This window comes from Mytilus trossulus, chromosome 12, assembly GCF_036588685.1.
Source record: "Mytilus trossulus isolate FHL-02 chromosome 12, PNRI_Mtr1.1.1.hap1, whole genome shotgun sequence".
Lineage (NCBI taxonomy): Eukaryota > Metazoa > Mollusca > Bivalvia > Mytilida > Mytilidae > Mytilus > Mytilus trossulus.
The window spans coordinates 20,469,414-20,491,664 of record NC_086384.1 but is presented as its reverse complement, the minus strand read 5'-3'; the positions used below and the strand labels follow the sequence as shown (position 1 = coordinate 20,491,664).

The window sequence follows — 22,251 nt, the reverse complement described above, 5'->3', positions numbered from 1 at the left end:
TTTTTGGTGGGTCGAATCAATCAACGAAATCGGTCCTTCTGAAACTGCTGAAGTTGTGCTGCTAAAATTTGTGAGTGCCAGTTTTGTAGAAATTTGTTCAAACAGTTTGTACTAACCTACTATTTAGCAATGTTGTGAAAAGTCAGTCTGTACCGACCAGATATTATTATAACCACAAGGATATTTTTGAATCAAGATTTTTTTTTATGAAATCAAACTATTCAGACATATATTAATTATTCTGTGAATATTATAAAAAGATAAACTTATATATAATGTGTTAACAAGCGGACAAACTTGTTCTTCAACCCTCTTAAATTATAAACTGCATATACGAGGATGATGATCATGTATTCTTATTATCGGCCTACAGAGTCAGGAGAAAATCAAGATAGACGGTTTAAAACGAGATATTGTAGGTTTAAGTGTAATAATTATTTTATTTTTTTCTTCACTTGATCATTGCTGAATTATAAAATAGTTCAAAAAACATCAAATAATCAGATAATCACTGCACGGATTATAACTATTTGAGCTTGTAACTTGTCGTGTTTTGTTTGTTGTGTGGAATTGCTGTGTGAACTACTTGTGACTTTGCAGTTGTAATGTATGCGATAAATTTGTGTCTGACCAACACACTGAATGATAACCTCTGACTGGTTGATGATTCTGACGTATGATAACCTCTAACTGGTTGACTGGGAAAATACAGACAATTTGAAATATAGAACTTTATTCGTTGATGGTCGCTTTGCAATTGACCACAAAACTAAAGTCATGCGACTTTGTTTGCAAAGACAAGACAAAAGACAAAATATTTTATTTCCTCAGACACGAACGTGTACAAGAGGTCAAAACATAATAAAGTATACATATAAATCGACAGCAGAGTAGTGTACGATAATAGCACGTGATTTTCATGACATTGAGACGTATATACATTTTATATATTACCTATTGAGTTTAAAGGATTACATATGTACAAAATTCTTTCTTATTTATCAGTGATTGTGAGTACATAAATATATATAAATGTATAAAAATTGCATCTACAAAAAATAAGTAATCTTTCTAAGGAAGGTACATTTGTACATACTTTCCTATACACCTTTATGTTGCAAAATGAGAGTAAACCGATCAATTTTTCCCTTGAGGGATATTGTAGGTAATAATTAGGTACAAGATTTTGTCTAAGAAGTGATATACTAGGATGTGAACAAACACACAAATAGTGATATTCGTCGCCAATATTTTGATTACATAGATGACATATCCTATTTTCTTTTAAAATATTTTTCCATCTTCCCGTTTCAATTGGAAATTTAAGATTTGAGCATCTAAATTTAGCCATATACAATCTATCAGTATTTCCCAATCGAAGTAGATAGGGTTCTAATTCAAATATACTTTTGAATTTACCATAGAATTCTCCTCTAGAAGAATTGTTAATTACAGAAAACCATTGTTGTATAAACTGATCAACAAGTTTTTGTTTGACAAGAGATTTCAATATATCTCTATTCATAGGTATTTGATCATTCCATATAAAAGTAAGACCACATTCATCAAAAATGGATTTAATGTACGTAACCCATTTAAAATGTGTGGGTTTACTCTGGTGAAGTTTTATCATAAGTCTATATAATGTATTAGATAATTTATTCTCACTTGAGAGCATATCATTCCAAAACATAACCATACGTAGCTTAATAGTAATATCAATGGGATAACGACCCAGTTCCCCGTAAACCATAAAATTTTGCGTACTTTTCCTCACGTGCAGAATATTTTTACAAAACTGCAAGTGCATCCGTTCCAATCCCTGCTTATTTTCAAATCCCCATACTTCACTAGAGTAAATCATTATAGGTAAGATAAGACAATCAAAAAGCTTAAGCTGTATATCTACGGGTATTGCAATATTTCTTATCTTTCTATATAGTGCATACAATGCTTTATTGGACTGTTCCAATAATTTCTTTCTAGCTGAACAAAAAGAGCCGTTATAATTAAATACAATACCCAGATAAGTATATGAGTCTAATACATCAATATTTTTACCATAGATTTCAAAATATGCTTTAACCTTGAATTTCTTTTTGCTGAAAATTACAATTTTTGTTTTACTTGTATTAACTGTGAGTTTCCACTCATTACAATATTGCTCAAAAACTTTCAATGCATGTTGCAGATCCTCCTCTGACTCAGATAAAATAACTGTGTCATCTGCATATAATATTATAAATATTTTTACATAACATAATAAGGTTTCTTTGCATTTATCAGATATATTTTCAAGGTCTTTAACATCATTATCTAGTAAAAATTTCTCCAGATCATTCAAAAAGAGAGAAAACAGAAAGGGAGATAAATTCTCCCCTTGTTTCACTCCTATATTACAACTAAAAAATGCAGAAATATCCTTTCCCATTCTAATACATGTCTGGATATTCTGATACATATTATGTATAACTCTCAATATTTTGCCTTGAATATTATATTGTAGCATCTTTTGCCAAAGTCCAGCTCTCCAAACTGTATCAAATGCACTTTTGAAATCAATGAACGAGCAAAATAATTTTTTACCAAATGAAAAATATAGAGAAATAAGTGAATGTAAAATAAAAATATTATCCATAGTAGAAAACCCTTTTCTGAACCCAGCCTGTGCTCCTGTAATTAAGCCTATTTCATCTGACAATTTATTCAATCTGTTGTTGAGCACAGCAGTGAATGTTTTACTTAGACATGAATTGAGAGTAATACCTCTGTAAGAATTCGGGTCAGATTTGGAACCCTTGTTCTTGAAAATTGGAACCATTATTCCTTTGGTCCAACATTCTGGTATAATACCTGTATCTAACACAATGTTAAATAACATTACATACACATTAATCATATCATCTAATGTACATTTAATATATTCATTTAATATATTATCATATCCAGCAGATTTATTATTCTTTAATTTTTTTACAGCACATTTTATTTCTTCTACTGTTATTGGAGAATTTAACAATTCTTCTATATCTGGTGGTAAATTATTAACATCAATATCTATATCAATTTCATCATGTACATTATTTTCATTCATGGATTTAAAATAATCATGTAATGTTTCTACAGATATTTCAGATTTCTGATCTTTATTTTTAACAAATTTATTCAAAATTTTCCAAAACTCTTTCCCTTGTTTTTTTGATGTATTTCTCAATTTTTGTTCAAAGTCAAATTGATAGTTTTTGTATGCTTGGTTTGTAACCATCTTGTATGATTTACTTGTCTCTAGTAGTTGTTTGCGTGTTACTTCATTTTTATGAATGTTATAACGTTTTCGGGCTTTATGAAATTTTTTTCTCGAAGTGAGACATTTATTTGTGTACCAGGGTTTTGAGTTCGGTTTCTTTCTTGATTTGTAGTGCGGTTTTGAAAGTGTCGCCTTTGCAGTATTTTGGAAAAGCTCATTTATTTCTCCGGTGATGTTGTCTATGTCTTGTTGAGTGCATGTATCACGTGTGTGTATGTTTTCAAGGTCATTCATTATATTGGTCAGCTGATCTTGACTATTGTGAAATGTATTTACAAATTCGTTTCTGTTATTGTCGTTCCACTTGATTGAAGGTGAGTTTTGTGATGTATCATGTGTAATTTCATCATGTGGTAATACTGATTTAAAAACAATGTGTATTGCATTGTGAACATCAGAAAAAAGTGGTACAAAATCAAGTATCTCAAATTCATATACTAAAGAAAATAATTTGGATGATAAAAGCAAATAATCAATAACACTGATATCTTTACAAGTAGTACGTCCAATACCTATATCAGAACCAAGTCTGGAGTTAGCTATATAAACATTGAGTTTTTTACACATATCCAACAGTTTATGACCATAATTATTAATATTGCAATGACACTCTGACATTCGAGATAACGGTATATTTTGAAGCTTCAATTGTTCATAATCTAACATGTATGACAAAATTTCATCATCACTTTCTAACTCAAAAATACCAATCAATGACTCATCAGGAACAATAAAATCATCTCGTGTTCCCGTTTTTGCATTAAAATCTCCAATAAGAGAGACATATGAATCAAATTTATCAGCAAATGTCATTAATTCAATTTCAATTTCTTCAAATGCATCAGTATTTGCATATTTAGAATTTTCCGGTGGTATATGAACAGCACCAAATAAAACATCTTTTTCACAGTTTAGTAGACATTTTTGGAATTTAAACCACTGTACATATTGACTTTCACTTTCAATAAAACTGATGAACTGTTTCAAAATATTTTTGTATATAATTACAATTCCACCTGACTTTTTAGTTGCACCCTTTCTATTCTTTGTTACATATGAAAAACCATCAGGAAGATCAATTATATCTAAATCATCTAATTTAGTTTCAACAAAAACTAATACATCATATGTTTGAAATATGTTTGAAAATTCAGTAAATTTTAGTTTAGACTGTAAACCACATACATTAAGATAATAAACATTCAGTCCAGATAAGTGTTTATTTTGATTCAATACAATATTGTTTCGTTTCCTTTGTCCTCTTGTACGCCTGTCCTAGTGTCCTGTGGTGTTCTGTGGTGGTATAGACTCTATAGGATTCATCGGCATGGTCCTGTTGTTGTTCCCAGGTACAGACATCGGAGTGTGTTGGTCAGATGGTGGCTGTTGAGGTCCATGATCAGATGGTGGTTGTCGGGGTCCTTGTTGATGTTGTTGGTTTATCTGAGGCACACATTGACGTGGATCGAAACGCCTTTTATTGATAAACAATTTATCCTCTACCAATACTGCTTCATGTCCCTTTTCACGAGCATCTTTCAGAATTGGTATAAGTTCACGCCTCCTTTCTATTATTTCTACTGGAAATTGTTCATGAACATAATATTGGGGTTTTTGTTTAAGTTCTTTTTTTGCTGCTTCCAAAACTCTATTTCTGTCTTTTCTCCTTTCAAACTTTGCAAGTATATTGCGTGGACCTCTGTCCTGTCTGGGCCTAAGCCTGTGCACAACATGAAAATTTATATCTTTACTTTCAAGTCCCAGTTCTGTTTTAATAAAGTTTTTTACTGTTTCTTCTGTGTTTTCTGTTGGATCATGATCATCATAAATGCCTTTAAATATAAGATTGTCTCTCATAGACCTTTTTTGCTGATCAATGATTTTTTCCTGTAGTTTATAATTTTCATCAGTTAATGTTATATTTTGTGTTTCAATTTCTTGTAGTTTTGAATGTAGACCACCAAGACCCTTGTCTAATGACACAATATTTGATGTTTGTGCTTTTAAATCAGTTTTGATGCCACAAATTTCACTGTCCAGCTTATTACAATGTTCTTCCATATCTACTAGCCTTGATAGTATATCTTCCAAAATGTCAAGTTTTTGCAATTTTTCTCTAACTTCATGCATAAACATTACTAAATCAGGATGAGGTGGAGTTGATATAGGGTGCATCATAGGGATTGGCACTGACGGTGTCTGATGTCCCATCTGAGCTGGTGTTGTATGTGGGGCTTGTAAGTGATATGGGGTGAATGCATAGCCATTGTCTGCTCCATAAAGAATTTGTCTAGATGTGGAAATTACATTACTAGATAGCGGAGTATCATTTAAGTTCGGTGTTGAATATTGATTATTACATGCTTGCATTAGTGTTGGAGGTAAGGAGTACTGTTTTGAACCTGAGTCGTTCAGGTCGGCCATCTTGTTTGGTTTGTTTGGGGACGGAGTATCTGTTGTTTTTCGTTTATTATGATTCATACCAGATAAAGTTCTTCATAATATAGTTGGATCATTAGTTCGATCAATGTTTCACACAAAATAACTGATCATTGTGTTACAACACCACTTATAACTTCTTTATATTACTTTTAGTCTCTACACAATATTTCACAACTCCTACCCCTGCCGCCATCTTTATTATTTTTTTTATTATTATTTATCACAGAACGTGCTATTGCAATATTGTAATCAGTTTAAAACATGTATACAAGAAACTATTAACACTTCTCTACTGTGCCGTCAAAAGCATAAGTGCAGGTGAGGCACAAGAAAGTTTATTTCTTAATTTAACAAACAATTAACTGATTGAGACCCCTTGATGGTCCTCATGCCTCATTACATCATAATTATATATCGCTTGGGTTTTATACCGAATAAGCGCTAATTGAAAAGACTCTAGGATTAATTGTTCCTTACATAAGAAGTCTAGTCAGAGACTATGTAAAGCTGTGACTTTATCTATTATTTATCAAAAGTCTTATTTCCTTCTTTGTGAAAATCTATTTGACACTTACATGGCTTATTTTTCACTTATAACACAAAAAGCTTTGTAAACGAAAATCGCTACATTTTAATAAATTTGAGACATTTATTTCTTTTTCCAATTTTTACTTAAATAATTGAATTTATTTATTTATTTCATATAAAATTTAATAAGATAAATGTAACCGGGAAACTGGCTACTGATCTGAAGTTGATAACGAGCTGCAACCGGTCGGTTGCAGATGTTGGCGATGCCAACATCGACGATGACTAGGATCTAGTCACTTTACTGAGAATACTCGCTTTAACTCCACTTGTAGAATTAGATACAAGTCCTATGCAGTAGTTAACAATTTAATTATTCAGAATGGAATACATGTAGTTTTACAAAATTTTACAAATTGATGTACTTTTACACATTGACAAATTGAGCGGATGTTGTCAGTACAAATGCTCGATTCTCACTGAAGTTTAGAACTTCAGAAAACATATTTAAATCAAAAATTTACATGGTGACAATTTCATAATAGAAACGAGATAACTGAATGACAATGAAATAATACGATAAGAATTAACAAAAGATTATAACAAAAATTTGTCGATTGAGCTTTAGGCTAAATAGCGCCGTAATTGAAATGACTAAAGGATTAATGATTATTTACGTAAGAAAACGTAAGAACTATGTAAAGCTGTGACTTTATCTATTATTTACAAAAAGAATTGTCTTGAAACAAATTTCTGACTTTGTGAAAATATACTTGACACTTAGGCCGTGTTCACACCTAACGTCGAGTAGGGTAAACATGTTTACAATTAGTTTAGTGTGGTGTATACTGGTTTCACAATACATTTGTTCACATCTATAGACCTTGTTTAGCTACCTGTACATAAGATATGTTCCCACTTGTAAACTATATGTCATTTAAATGTTTATTAGTATACGTAGAACTGAATAAAAAAAAAAATGATAATTTTTCTAGCGGTAAGAGAACAACCATTTGACTTCAAAAGGGGGGTGGGGTGGGAATGGAAATATTCCGATCCCCAATTTTGATAAAAAAAAAAAAAATACAGATGATAAAAAAAATATCCTGAATCAAGGTTTCCCCCATACATTATAGTGTTAAATATCGAAAACAATTTATTTGATCACCAGCATCGAAAAAAAGGAATAAAAACGTACGCGCGAAAAAAAAATCTAACTGAGATAAAAATAAATAACCCTTCCCTTTTGTAAGTTAAGTGGTTGCTACTTTATGAAAGCCATTTTTGTAATTTGCAGTAGTTTGAATATACTAGAGATGTCTCAATTACGCATTTGAAAACGTTAGCTGCAGCGTGCTTACAGCCGAAAAAAAGGATTGAGATATTAGGGATCACTACATTTTTATCTTTTCTGTTTGTTTCAAATGGTATTTCTTCTCCAAGGAGTATTTGGTAAAACAATAGGGTAACGTTTTTTGTTGTTTTTTAAGTGTTATTTAACGGATCTGAGATACTAGACAAACATATCGTTTACCCCACACTTTTTTTAGTCATACATTTATGCGTGAATCGTTGTTTGAGTAAAGACCAGTGGCGAATATTTCTGTGTACGTAAAGTCGATTCGGGAAGACCTTTTCAAATGAATTAGGCAGCAACTATTTACTTAATTTGTTTGGGGTAGAGGGGCTATTGATTTTTTTTTAGGACAAATGTTGGTGACAAGTCGAAATCAATTTTAGCAGCATTATATATAGTAGCAGCTGAGGGTGAAACAAACAATTTTTTTTCAAGGCCAAAAACTGGAAACATTTTTTGTTTCCAAAACAAAATCCATAGCTCACCCCACCCCACCCCCTTGCCTTTATGTTTTATACTCAACTATAATAGCCCCCCCCCCCCCCCACCCCCGAAAATCAATTGGTTGCTGCCTTATGGGTTCGGCAATGGTGCTGCTTTGAGTCTTGATCAGGGATTAATAAAGTACGTTTTAACAAAAAAAATCTGTAAAATTTAGACAACAATTTCTGTAAAGAACTATACTAAATAATTATCAAAAATATCAATTTTATTCAAAAATAGTTTCCTCCTTAAATATATACACGGTAAAACTAATGTCCTAAATGCCTAGTTTTGTGTATTCTTAACCTACACAAGGCCTACATTTACTATCGACTGTGTGTAGATAAAACATGATTTAAACTACATGTACACATTGAGTTTTATCAATGGGAACGCAATTGTGTTTAGTTTACAAATGTACGTGTGAGTTACAATAACACAACACCGAATTTAGGTCAATGTGAACACGGCCTTATTGTAGTGGGGTATTAGACCTTTTCAATATCTCTCGATACCTACAGTTGAGAACGACTACGACAGGTAAAATGTGAGGGGTCGTCTCAAAAAGGGAGATCATTATTGATTTTATTGCTTTCATTGACAATGATACAACTTTCCTACAGAGTCCAAATGACATGGATTTTTTAATTTATCTAAGTCACATTTCATGTTTTAAGACGTTGAGCTTCTAGCTGTCCTGTTAGAATTTGGAAAAAAGAAAAGAACATAGCATGTTTTATTTTAGTGAATATTTAATCAGAAATAAAGTCAGGAACCTCTGGTCTTGTATGATTTTTATTTTTAGTTTCTTGTGTACAAATTGGAGTTAAGTATGTCGTTCATTATCACTGAACTAGTATATATATTTGTTTAGGAGCTAGCTGAAGGACACCCCCGGGTGCGGGAATTTCTCGCTGAATTTAAGACCAGTTGTTGACCTTTTACTGTTGTCTGCTCTATGGTCGGGTTGTTGTCTCTTTGGCACATTTTTCTTTTTTATTCTATAACCGAAACTTTATACCGGAATTTAACATAGAGAAAAAATATTGACCCAATGAAAACAAAACAAAATATAGCAATGGCAGTGTATTAAAAAAAATCAACACAATTTTATCAACTTCTTGTAAGAACCAAAAGGTCATTTTCAGGAACGGGGGAAGGACACTACGACGAAGGGACAAGGTATGTTGTTTCCTTGTCCAAAAAGAGTTTGAAATGCTTTAAACAAACTCTGTAGTATAAACCAATAACTTAAAATATAAATTTAATTCCATACGCAACTATTTACCAAAAAAAAAATGCATTTCTTATATGTTGTAACATTGAAACGAGAAGTCATATTTTTTTTTAAATTCATCAAGGAAAAACATCAACTCTAAGATATCTTGAAGCGGAGAAGTCCATCGATGAAAATTAGATGTGACATTTTCCTTCCACTTTAACAATCAGTATGTGATTTTCGCTCCAGAAATTGAATATGTAAATCAACTAAGGTAAAGATCGGTGAAAAAAAACACCAAGTTGGTCGTGTTCACAAGTGTGATACGGACGGACGGACGGACAGTCTTGAAAGTAATTTGTTTTACAAATTTTGAAATATTTCATAAAACCTATTACACCAACAAATTGATCGTTACTAGAATGCGGCAAATATTTGGTGAAAAATCACATAATCATTAAATTGAAGAGATGCATAATGATTGCAGTATAATTTTTTTATCAATTTAACATGAAATTATTTCTAAATACATACAAAATAAGAAGATTATATGATAGAGATATATATTTATTTATTTATTTGGTTAATATATATTCAGAAGCTATATAGTTAACTCAGTATATAACCGCCAATCCAATATGTAACGCAATGAGAATCGTGATGTTTTTTTGTCTTTGAGACGACCCATCAATTTTACCTGTAAACTGTAGGTGTCATTAGTCGGTGTCGAGAGATATTGAAAAGGTTTAATGTTAACGGTGTAGAATCGACTAACTGACAGAACACGATGGACGCAAAATCGTAAGTAGATAAACATTTGCAGTATAATCATAGTTGTAAATTATATCAATATATGTTAGACATGTCAGATAGAATGATTTTTGTCTCGCCTTGACCATGTTGACGGAGTCAAAAAGCGAGATATAGGTATGCTGTTTCCGGTCTCGGCGTCGGCGTTGGCGGCAGCGTCCACAATGTATTAGTTTGTGATTATGTCTAGTTTATGGTGAACCACTAGTGGTAGGTCTATGATATTTGGTATCAGTTGTATAAGCGTTGGCATATCTCATTTCCAATGATGATTATTGGACCCCTCAGTTATGGTCTATTGACTTTGATATTTTTGCTTAGTTTACATGTATTAGTTTATGATTAGGTCATTTTAAGGAGGAACTTTTAAGGAGGAACCATAAGTGGCAGACCAATGCTAATTGGTATGCACTTGTATAAGCATTAGAACATCTCATTTCCATGGAGAATATAAGGCCCCGCCACCTCAGTCATGGTCTACTGACTTTAAAACATTTTCTTAGTTTACATGTAATAGACCCTGTTCACACTAGCATTTTTTTTGTCGATCTAATTTGAATCGATCTAAAAAAAAACAGTTAGCGTTCACATTATCTTTAATCATAACGATCTCTATCGGTCTAATCTGAACCACTGCGTTCACACTACAATTAAAAACGCAATCGGTCTAACCTTTTTGCCCGTAAAACTGTAAACACTGTGTATAAATAGAACTGATTTATCAAATTCATGTGTTGATGCACTGATACACTCACTTGGGGAAAAATAGATAAAGTTATTTTTTTTCTTGAATCACAAGTTAAAATGATACTGGTGTGATTACAGTTTTCTTTAAATTTTGAAAAAAAATAACTGTAGCAACGAAGTTACAACACGAAGCCGGAAATACTGCGGTTCCTGCAAAGAAAAAAATCAACAGAAGAAAAGACACAGATTTCGCAAATATATGCTACGGCGAAGACAACATGTTTTCAGTTTATTTTAAAGGTCTTTCAACAGAGAAATATGGATTAAACAACGAACCTTTGAGATAGTTTTGCCGCTATACATGCGCATACGTTATTTTCGATTTAATCGTACTAGTTTAAACCGATCTATGCGTTCACATCTAAAGTAAGATCTGTTTACTTTAGATCAATTCAAACTAAACTACCTCATTTGGTGTTTTAGTTTAGACCGATTGAAGATCGATTCAATACGTTCACATTAGCCCTTAAATCGATTTAAAGTGAACCGGTCTAGTTTAAATCGATAAAAATGTCCTAGTGTGAACGGCCGGGGTCTTAGTTTGTGATTAGATCAGTTTAAGATGAACCGCTTAGGTTAAGTCAAGTCAATTATATTTGGTATGCAAAAAAAAATGCATTTGCAAGTCTCGTTTCCATGGGGATTGTATAAGCCCTATACACCCTCACCATGGTTCATTGACTTTGAAACTTTTACATAGTTAACAAGTTAATGTTTGTGTTTGGGTTTGTTTAAAGGGGACGACTTATATTATGATACGTAAATAGTTTTTGGTATGAATTTGCATTAGCATTGGTACACCTCATTTCCATGGAGATTGTTCAGCCATGCATGTTCCTTCATTCATGGTTCATTGACTTTGAATATTTGCATAACTTACATGCTAAAGTATTTTAATTCAACATTTGCACTATTACAATTACAAAAAGGCGAGACATATCTATGTATTAACAGTTTATTATAATTATATCATGTACATAGCAAACTTGAATTTAAATATGTGCTTGCCTCCTAACGGATACGGAAAAATAGAAATATAATTGATACACATGTACATGATGTACCGGTAAGATATCTTTTGATGCCAGTTAATCAGTATAAATATTAGGAGATAACTGTATTGTATTTTAATCTTGGCCTTCGTTAAACATAGATTTTACTGTCTCGAATTGAGTTTACATAGCGACGCGTAGCGGAGCAAGGTAAACAGATATTTGCGACAGTAAAGACCAAGTATGAAATACAATACAGTTATCTCCATTATAATGATTATGCCACATATTAAAATAAATTCCATATAATAAATATTTTGGCTTAAAAATACAATAAATGAGAAAGTCAGTGAAACTGTTGCATTGTATTTGGTATCTAAACAATGTGACGTCATATATATATAATCCCGTGTCGAACATAGACATCTTTATACTTTTCGTACGCTTCTGAATGGTTTCAAAATTGACAAAAAGAAAATTTTGATGCACACAATGTGACTTTCTTGTTTATTAAATAATACATACAAAAAAAAAATCTAATTCAAAATGGTGGCTTTCTTAGTTACGGGCTGGTAGACCGTGGATTCAAAATATTTGTCAACGTCCAATGAAAATTATCGTATTATTAATGAATTGCATTAAAATATTTATTTATTCGAGAAAGCAACCAATGCCACAATAATACCAATAAGATAACCATTCACCGTAGAACAAACAGTTCAGTTCAAATGAGAGAGACAAACTAGATGTGGGATACACAGTTATGGGACAGCAGCCCAAAATTGCAACAATGTTACAGTATAGAATAAATTACAGTCTTCAGCACTTCGAATTCTGTGTTGATATGAATTATCATATATATTTATGAATATTCATGTTCATAAATTAACAGTTTACAAAACTTTGAATTGTTAGAATGTGAATTCATTAAAGTGGAACTTTATTTTTTAGTCTAAAAACAGAAGAACCAAGAAAAGCCTACCCCTACATTACATACAAGGGCAGTACATTTCCACCAAAGCCACCGATACTCGAGAAAGGTCCAGAAAAACATTTTGCAGACATAACAAATTATAATACAAGAGACAATGATATTCTGCTTTGCTCTTCTCAGAAATCGGGTAAATAAATCGCTGTTATTATTTAAATAATTACTAGAGACGGTACTGTACAGCTACTTGTTTGATTTTCCCGAAGCAGGAGGTCGCTTGCTCTGTCGATGCATCATGTCTTGATTTTCCCGAAGCAGGAGATCGCTTGCTCTGTCGATGCATCATGTCTTGATTCTCCCGAAGCAGGAGATCGCTTGCTCTGTCGATGCATCATGTCATGATTTTTCCGAAGCAGGAGTCCTGGAGTTCGCTTGCTCTGTCGATGCATCATGTCATGATTTTCCCGAAGCAGGAGATCGCTTGCTCTGTCGATGCATCATGTCTTGATTCTCCCGAAGCAGGAGATCGCTTGCTCTGTCGATGCATCATGTCTTGATTTTCCCGAAGCAGGAGATCGCTTGCTCTGTCGATGCATCATGTCTTGATTATCCTGAAGCAGGAGATCGCTTGCTCTGTCGATGCATCATGCCTTGATTCTCCTGAGACAGGAGATCGCTTGCTCTGTCGATGAATCATGCCTTGATTCTCCTGAAGCAGGAGATCGCTTGCTCTGTCGATGCATGAAAACTTGATTTTCCCGAAGCAGGAGATCACTTGCCTTGTCGATGCATCATGTCTTGATTTTCCCGAATCAGGAGATCGCTTGCTCTGTCGATGCATCATATCTTGATTTTCCCGAAGCAGGAGATCGCTTGCTTTGTCGATGCATCATATAAAAAAGAAGATGATTGCCTATGAGACAACTATACACAAAAGACCAAAATGACACAAACATTAACAATTATAGGTCACCGTACGGCCTTCAACAATGAGCAAAGCCCATATCGCATATAGTCAGCTATTAAAGACCCCGATAAGACAATGTAAAACAATTCAAACGAGAAAACTAACGGCCTTATTTATGTAAAAAAAATGAACGAAAAACAAATATGTAACATATAAACAAACGACAACCACTGAATTACAGGCTCCTGACTTGGGACAGGCACATACATGAATAATGTGGCGGGGTTAAATATGTTAGCGGGATCCCAACCCTCCCCCTAACCTGGGACAACTGGTATAACAGTACAACATAAGAACGAACTATAAAAATCAGTTGAAAAAGGCTTAACTCATCAGATAGACAAGAAATAAAAATGGACGTGGCCGAGTACTTATACATCTTGACACAAAAAGACACAATGAACAGATCTGAGAGTACTCGCAGTTATCTGACAGCTACATTTTGTAGTTCAAAGCCATTAACAACTAATAAAAAATCATGTCTTGATTTCACTTTGATTTAAGTTCGTATCATTTCAATTGTTCTTTCTACGATGTTTTTCTGCTTAGATGCACGTTTGTACAATCAAAGTTTTCAATTAAAAGAAATATTTGACAAGGTTTTAAGATCGTGATAACCGGCAGTAAAGAAATTGACCAAAACATTGATGGACTTTGCAAAAGAACCTATCCTGTATTTCTAAACTTTCTGGTGGACTGTAAAGTGATCTGACCTAGATTTACGAGTTTTGGACAGCGGTATACTACTGTCGCCTTTATCTAGTAGAATGTGTTTTTGAAAACAAGATAAACAAAAGCACACAGCAAATATTGAAGCGAAAATTACATCTGCAAATTCAGACACAAATGACCAGAAATATAACAAAACGAGATCAAACGAGATCCCTGACAAACCGAGAAATTAATATGCCGAATTGATCATGCCAGTTTCGATCAAATCAAAATATTTGTGTACGTAAAATATGCCTTTTTTCTTTTGATTTAGTTTTTCCTTCAAATTCTGTGGTATCATTACCTGAGAAAAAATATTCGGATACTTTCCACATTTCCACATGTCGAAGGTTTGTTTTGTAAAGAAACGTTTGGTCTCATGAATATTCATACCGTTTACATCTAATTTTTCAAGCAGAATCATATACATATGTACATATACGTTACTACAGTAATGGACATCTCATATGTCTTTTAAGGCAGGAATCTAATATTTTTATGCTGTTTTTATCTGATGTATAATATATAATGTATAATGTTAAATTGTGACACGTTTATAAACTAATTACTTACTTACTTACTCTAATATAATACATAGATATTTTTATTTCAAGGAACCCATTGGGTACATGAGATAATATCCATGCTTTTGACACAGAAAACAGAATATAACTCCCATGGACCAATGTGGGAATTAAATCTAGAATATCTAAGACAACCAGAAGAGGTTGAGAAACTTGTTGGTCCCCGAATTTTTACCACGCACCTGCCATTTAGTATGTTACCTAGGAAACATATAGAAAACAGAAATAAGATTGTTTATCTGAATAGAAACCTGAAAGACAGATCTGTATCGTTGTATCATTTTCTTCAAGGAAAAATAGGAGTTCCAGTTTGGACTTGGGCAGAATATTTTGAGCAAACTGTTTTACACGGCAAGTATTTTGTAGGATTAAGATGTACATGTACATGTACATACATGTAATATAACTAAACATGATTTTCGCCTCTCACATTTATCGCTTTTCCTTTAGTGTCTCAATTTTTTTGCGTTTTCCTAGGCTGTAAATAATAATCTTTGCACAACAACTCCTACATATTTATTTTTTTTTCTTTCAAATTTTGCATTTCAAATACATAGTTATTCTTGTATAGCAACATTATAGTTTCCACAGAAGAAAACGAAAAGTCTATTGTTAATTATCGATTCTCTTCTGTTAAATACAAGTTGTCTCCCTTTGCCACTTGTAAATGATTCTTAAGCAAACACACATCGTTGCTGCTATTAATGCAAAGCCGGATAAGTTGAAAAGGATTTATACGGATTTTAAACAACTTTTATTGAAGAAATTAACTATTAACATCAAACATTTTAGCAAAACCAGTTTTTATATGTAATAAACAGATTTGAAAAACTTGCAGATTATACACAGTGGTCACAGATAAATTTGCTATTTCCGCTTGATCTTTTTCAGCAATGAAATAAATTCCACGTAAGGGAAATATCTCGTAAAATGAATCTCTAATTGGAGAGTCGATCACGGAATTTGAATCTGTCAGACAAAATTAATAGTCGATCGTAGCTCAATTGTTTCCTTCAAAAAACAACCCGAGATTACTGTCTATGAGGACCGCTTATATCAATAACTACAATAAGCAAAATATGTATAGAAAAGCAATGTAAAGTCTTTGAATGGATTGGAGAAATATTTGTTGGAAAATGTTGTATGAAATGAGTAGAGGTAATATCACTGAATATGTGGTCGATAACAAAATATACTAATAGATGGAAGCGATGTAGTACTAATGACACAAAACAAAAAACAACATGAATTAAGCAAAGTTTAATTTACAAAGAAAACTAGAACCTAATTTTATAATGTCCTCTAGCTAAAATTTACGTGTTCAATTTATTTTTAGACTCTGTCTATACCGGGTGGTTTAACTTTACAAAGGAGATGACAGAAGCAGTGAAGAATAGTTCTGGTCATATATTTCCGTTAATGTACGAAGACTTATTATTGGTAAGTTATGTGACTGTTACAAAAAAGCTTTATTTTTGTGAAGCCCAGGTGGTCATGTGGTCTAGCGGGACGGCTACAGTGCAGACAATTTGGTGTAACGATATCTCAGGAGCATGGGTTCAAATCACGGCGAGGGAAGAACATGCACCAAATCGCCTGCACTACAGCCGTCCCGCTAGACAACACGACCACCTGGGCTCTACATAATAAAGCTTTCAGTGGCCGTGTGTTCACTTTCTTCGTCAGTTTTAATCTAATGGCGTACTACAGTTTATGATATATGAGGCATGGAGATGTTTTTATTACAGATCAGCTCATTTAAAGGATCCTACAAATTAATGTAAGAAACAGTCACAGAAAATAATTATATTTATAATTACGTCTGAGTCAGTGACAACTCTTCAACAGATTTATCCATCGGATCGCCATCAATGATTATGAAACATGGCTGTGTACATAATGTATATACAACTCGTCTAAACATCAACTCAAAAATGTTAAATCTGTAAATTTGCGAAAGCAAATTTTTGGTTCTTCCCTCGCCGGGATTCGAACCCATGCAATATATATATATCATAGGTTTGAACGTAGTTTTCAATTAAGACTCGTTTATATATACTAGTATATATACGTAAGAAATCGATTTAATGCCGCAGGGCATCTGTTCCGGAAAACATATTTTTATATTAGTTTTGGTCTCTTTTTGTCATATTTTTTCTCACATATTATAAAACTTAAATATCATACATTTTTATGACCACGCAACAAAGTTTTCGGTGCCATATAGTTTTACCCATGTCCGTAATTCCAAAATTCCGTAATTCCGTCATTCCGTCATTTCGTCATTCGGCAGCGAACCATTTTACAGAGTTTTTTCTTAACGCCTTCAGATATTGCGCTGATTTTTGGTATGTGAGTTAACCATGATGAGTTACAGATCAAGTGTAAGTTTCGTTCCGCTGCACTAATTTTTGCCGAAATTACAGGCTTTAGACTTTAAGAAATTATTGAAATCACAGTTCTACGGATTTTTTTTTTATACGCCTCCAGATTATGTCAGAGCTGATTTTTTAAATGTCAGACTACCATCATGTTTGTGTCCACATGACTTTGTGTTTATATTGAAATTGCAGATTTTTTCAACTTTTTGGGACGGGGCCATTGGTGTCGCTTTGACACATATAGTTCTTTTATGTTTTAAGCACTCTGGTTTAAGATAAATCAAGAAAATAGCTTTGGACTCGCAAGATTTAATAAGTGTTATTTAAATAAAATGTTTATAATTGTCCAAATATTGTTTATTTAAAAAGGAATAATAATATTAACATTGATGTATTGTATTTTCAGGAAACGAAGAAAAATATAACTAATTTGGCCAAATTTTTAGAAGTTCCATATACGGAAAACTTTATCAACGAAGTTATAGAAAGGTGTAGTTTCAAAAATCTTAAGGGCAATAAAAGAGATGTCTCTGAAGTAATTCAGCCAGACAAGAAATCTACACTTTTCCGGAAAGGTATGTGCAAAATGTGGTACGAATGAGTATAGCTTTTATGCAATTCGAATTATCAAATCATGATATCCCCCCTGCCCTTCAAAACAATCAAAAAGTGGTAATCAAAAGGTTAAAATATGCAATATAACAACACACAAAACTTTAAGCCATAATTACATTCATTTCTACTCTTTAATTTCATGTTGCTTGAATATTAGAAGTCCCTTAGATTTATTTAAAAAAAACCTAGAATTGATATACACTAAAAAAAATTAAAATGAATAAGATGCATTCGGGTTTTTTTTATATTCCTTTGAATTAAGCAACCTATATTGTTATTTTAGCATATTATAAATTGAATTATTTCATTTCATTTAATTTCTATTGATATTGATATTGTTTTGTTTTTTTAATTGTTTTTAAAAAAACCAAACAACATAAGTTCAATTTCAATTGATAGGTGTACGTTGTTCACTGCTTCAAAGTCAAACATGATTTGTAAAGATTGATTGATTAGTTTGTAGTACTATACAGGATAATCTTACATTGGATAGAACAAATTTGCGAAAACGATACATATCAGATTACATGCTTAACGAATACATTTATAATACACTGTGTTTCTATGATTGTATTCCTTTAAAAGCTGGATACAATACCTTAAACAATATTGTGTCCATATAAATGTTTCATTTTTAAATCTCTGTTTACCTTGAAATTGATGGACAACTGAAACCTATGTTTTTTTAGCAACTTTGATGAGTTCACTTTTTCTTATTATGAACGTCTCACTGCATGTATAAAACGCCCCTAGCAACAGTTGTATGTTTTTCCCTAAGTGTCGATCAAAATACATCTGTGCATTGACGACCGGAGCTACAAGGTATTATCGCTATTTTACGAAAATTTCCTTTGATCTTACTGACTGATAATTTTCTTTCTCAACGAAGTGTAGTGATATGAAAACGGAGTGGAGTGATATGAAAAATATGGCTAGAAACTAAGGGGGCACGAGGCGTTGCTAATGAAATTAACAACGTCGTCATGGGTAAAATAGCGATAAATAGATTATCATTGGTCATCTCAACTCGATTGTTTTTCTCACTGTTGTCGTCCCGGCTCAAGCGAGAAAACCAATCTCGTTGAGATGATCAACAATAATCTTTAAGAATCAACAAATTATAGATTATATCCTGCAAAGAAATATTCAAACATATACTGTCATAAATTGCCGAGAACCGCATTGTGAAATACGTAAGCAATACAAAAAATTTAATAACAACGGGCGCATTCAGATGCCTGATATCTTGGCAGTAAATACCATATGATTAGGGTACATATGAACTGCAGGATAATTTAAATAAACAAAATGCGTGAAAAAGAGGAAATAAAGTAGCACAGATGTTTAAGTCAAATTTACAAAACTCGGTGTTATACTATTACTTTAACTGTTTTGAGCGTATGTTTTTGACGGGTTCTCTTCCATTTACCAAATTTCTTGTGTACAATTTGGAAATTAGTATGGAGTTCATTATCACTGAATAAGTATATATTTGTTTAGGGGCCATCTGAAGGACGCCTCCGGGTGCGGGAATTTCTCGCTACATTGAAGACCTGTTGGTGACCTTCTGCTGTAGTTTTTTTATTTGGTCGGGTTGTTGTCTCTTTGACACATTCCCCATTTCCATTCTCAATTTTAAGCTTCGGACAATCAACAAACAATATGCTGAAATGTTTCAAATTTGTTTTAATTTCCAACGTAGGGCACTAAACTGATAAAAGAATAGAATTATAAGTCTAAGTACTGAAACACAATAAGTTAATCATCACACGGTAATGATATTTGTAAATATAATTGTATATTGCAGGAGTTATAGGCGATTGGAAAAACTGGTTCACGGTTTCACAGAACCAGCAGCTTGATGAACTTTACCACAAGGAAATGAAAGATGTTGATGCAAAATTCAAATATGAATATTCACAGTAGACTGCAAATTCTTCTTTTAATTGAAGTGAAAAGAATATATTTTTTAAATCGGAAATTTCTATTGAAACTTTTTACTCAAAGCACTGAACACTAGTAATATAGTTTTTTCTAATAAGTAATGGCTGTCTCCGATTAGAAATATTTTTAAGTGTTGTAGATTTTTTTTGATAGCCACTTATGTATGCACATTTTTTCAAGGTACAGCTTTCCTTAAGAAATGTACCTCGAAATTTAGCCACACTGTTTATTTCAGTATCATAATCTATGACAAACGAGCGAGACGAGCCAATTTTGAAATTATAACTTTTCCTCACCTTAGCAGCACCATTCCAACTTCACTCTCGTATTGAGTAAACATTCTCAACTCATACTTAGTCTTTGTAAAACTTCATTGGGGTTCTGGTTTTTTTTTTCTTTCAAAAAAATCATTGGAAAAAAGACGAAAGATACCAAAGGAACATTCAAACTCGAAAATAATCTGACAACGTTATGGCAAAAAAATAATGACCAACAGACAAACAATAGTACTAAAACACAACATAGAGAACCGAAGACTGAACAAAACGAACCTCACCAAAAACTGGGGGTGATATCAAAGTAAGCATTTTTCTTCATCACAATCAACTTAGATGTTTGCTATTTTCATTTCCTTGTCTCTTACCTAAACAATTTTAGTCCAATTTTATTTTTCCACAATTAAACTTAGGATTCTCTATATTTAACTTCATATTTTAAAAAGACTGTCGTATCGGCAAAAAGAGTACAAGAAAGAAAATAAAATGAAGAATTTCGAAGGCGATGAACTTGAAATGAATTTGATTAAAATATTGGTGGGCAAATGATTAAATGAATTGCGTAAGAAAAAGCCAGAAGATTTATAATACTATGCAGAAGTTTAAAATGTGAGGAAAGAAATTCTTCCCATATAAAATCCGTCCGGAGAAAATCATGTGTATATTACACAAGATTTTCAACATCTGCATGTAGACTATTAGTTCTAAGGGATAGTCTCTTCCCTTTTGTAAATAGTTTTTGATCTATCTTTATATGAAATAATTTTCAGCTGCACACATATTTTTATTATTATTATTGATAATTTAATTAATATTTAGACATTGAGATTGTTTGAAAAATAAAACAATTTTCTAATTGTAAAATATTCAGACTAACATGTTTAACCCCGCCACATTATTTATGTATGTGCCTGTCCCAAGTCAGGAGCCTGTAATTCATTGGTTGTCGTTTGTTTATGTGTTACATATTTGTTTTTCGTTCATTTTTTTTACATAAATAAGGCCGTTAGTTTTCTCGTTTGAATTGTTTTAAGTTGTCTTATCGGGGCCTTTTATAGCTGACTATGCGGTATGGGCTTTGCTCATTGTTGAAGGCCGTACGGTGACCTATAGTTGTTAATGTTTGTGTCATTTTGGTCTTTTGTGGATAGTTGTCTCATTGGCAATCATACCACATCTTCTTTTTTATATAATATTTGAATTTTTGAATGTTATTGACAGTTGGCAATAAGTTACATTTGTTATAGCCACGATCCGATCACCTGTTTCTGGTTTGTGACATCGCCAAATGATATTTGTCAGTAAATATGTACTTCTCATGAGCTACACGACGGTTTGTGGAACAAAAATAGCCAACCCTTTCAAAGCACATGCATTAATCTTCAGCTTTTTGGAGCTCTATCTTTGCTTTGTAAAATTATTTGTGGATTTTTCTGTTTGTCTGTGCCTTTTTGTTTAAAGCAAGATTTCTTGCAATTATTATGTTTTTATTACTCCCCTGGTGTCTCGTGCATTAATTCATTGCGGTTTTTTTTTTTACCTGAGATGCTTTTATTGATCTTTGATTATTCTATACAAACTTCATTAAGCATGCTCATTACAAAAAAGTATTCACACTTTTTGGACTTCAATTACATGAATGTCCTCCTTACACAAATACTGCTTTAACAGAGTTATCGAAATGAACGACTGAAATCGTCACAACATACGTTTTACGGTAACCACCGAGAATTGCTTGACTTATACTGTTATTCGATGTCTATATTAACAAGTGACATGTTTTCGCGGTCTTTGATCTTTATATTAGATATAAGTATATTTGTGTGTATTTATACCGCTTTTTCCTATCTCAATCGCGACATTTAGACTGTGTGTTTTCAAGGTTGGAGATGCTTGCTCTTCTAACACATCTGTTGTCGTTTTGTTTTTAGTTGATGCGATTTCATCATTTTTTAGGG

General features: G+C 32.6%; 2 protein-coding genes across 2 annotated transcripts; both read left to right on the top strand.

The window, feature by feature from the left end:
- Positions 1-10,040: 10,040 nt before the first annotated feature.
- LOC134692293 (sulfotransferase 1B1-like) lies at positions 10,041-15,479 on the top strand. Its single transcript, XM_063552743.1, has 3 exons — positions 10,041-10,137; positions 12,837-13,006; positions 15,109-15,479. Exons 1-3 carry the CDS (start codon positions 10,124-10,126, stop codon positions 15,477-15,479), a joined length of 555 nt encoding a protein of 184 aa, XP_063408813.1. The 5' UTR covers positions 10,041-10,123.
- A 904-nt stretch (positions 15,480-16,383) lies between these two features.
- LOC134693201 (sulfotransferase 1B1-like) lies at positions 16,384-20,406 on the top strand. Its single transcript, XM_063553930.1, has 3 exons — positions 16,384-16,518; positions 17,866-18,034; positions 19,882-20,406. The coding sequence occupies exons 1-3, from the start codon at positions 16,453-16,455 to the stop codon at positions 19,998-20,000; spliced, it is 354 nt and encodes a 117-aa protein (XP_063410000.1). The 5' UTR covers positions 16,384-16,452; the 3' UTR covers positions 20,001-20,406.
- The last annotated feature ends 1,845 nt before the right edge of the window (positions 20,407-22,251 follow it).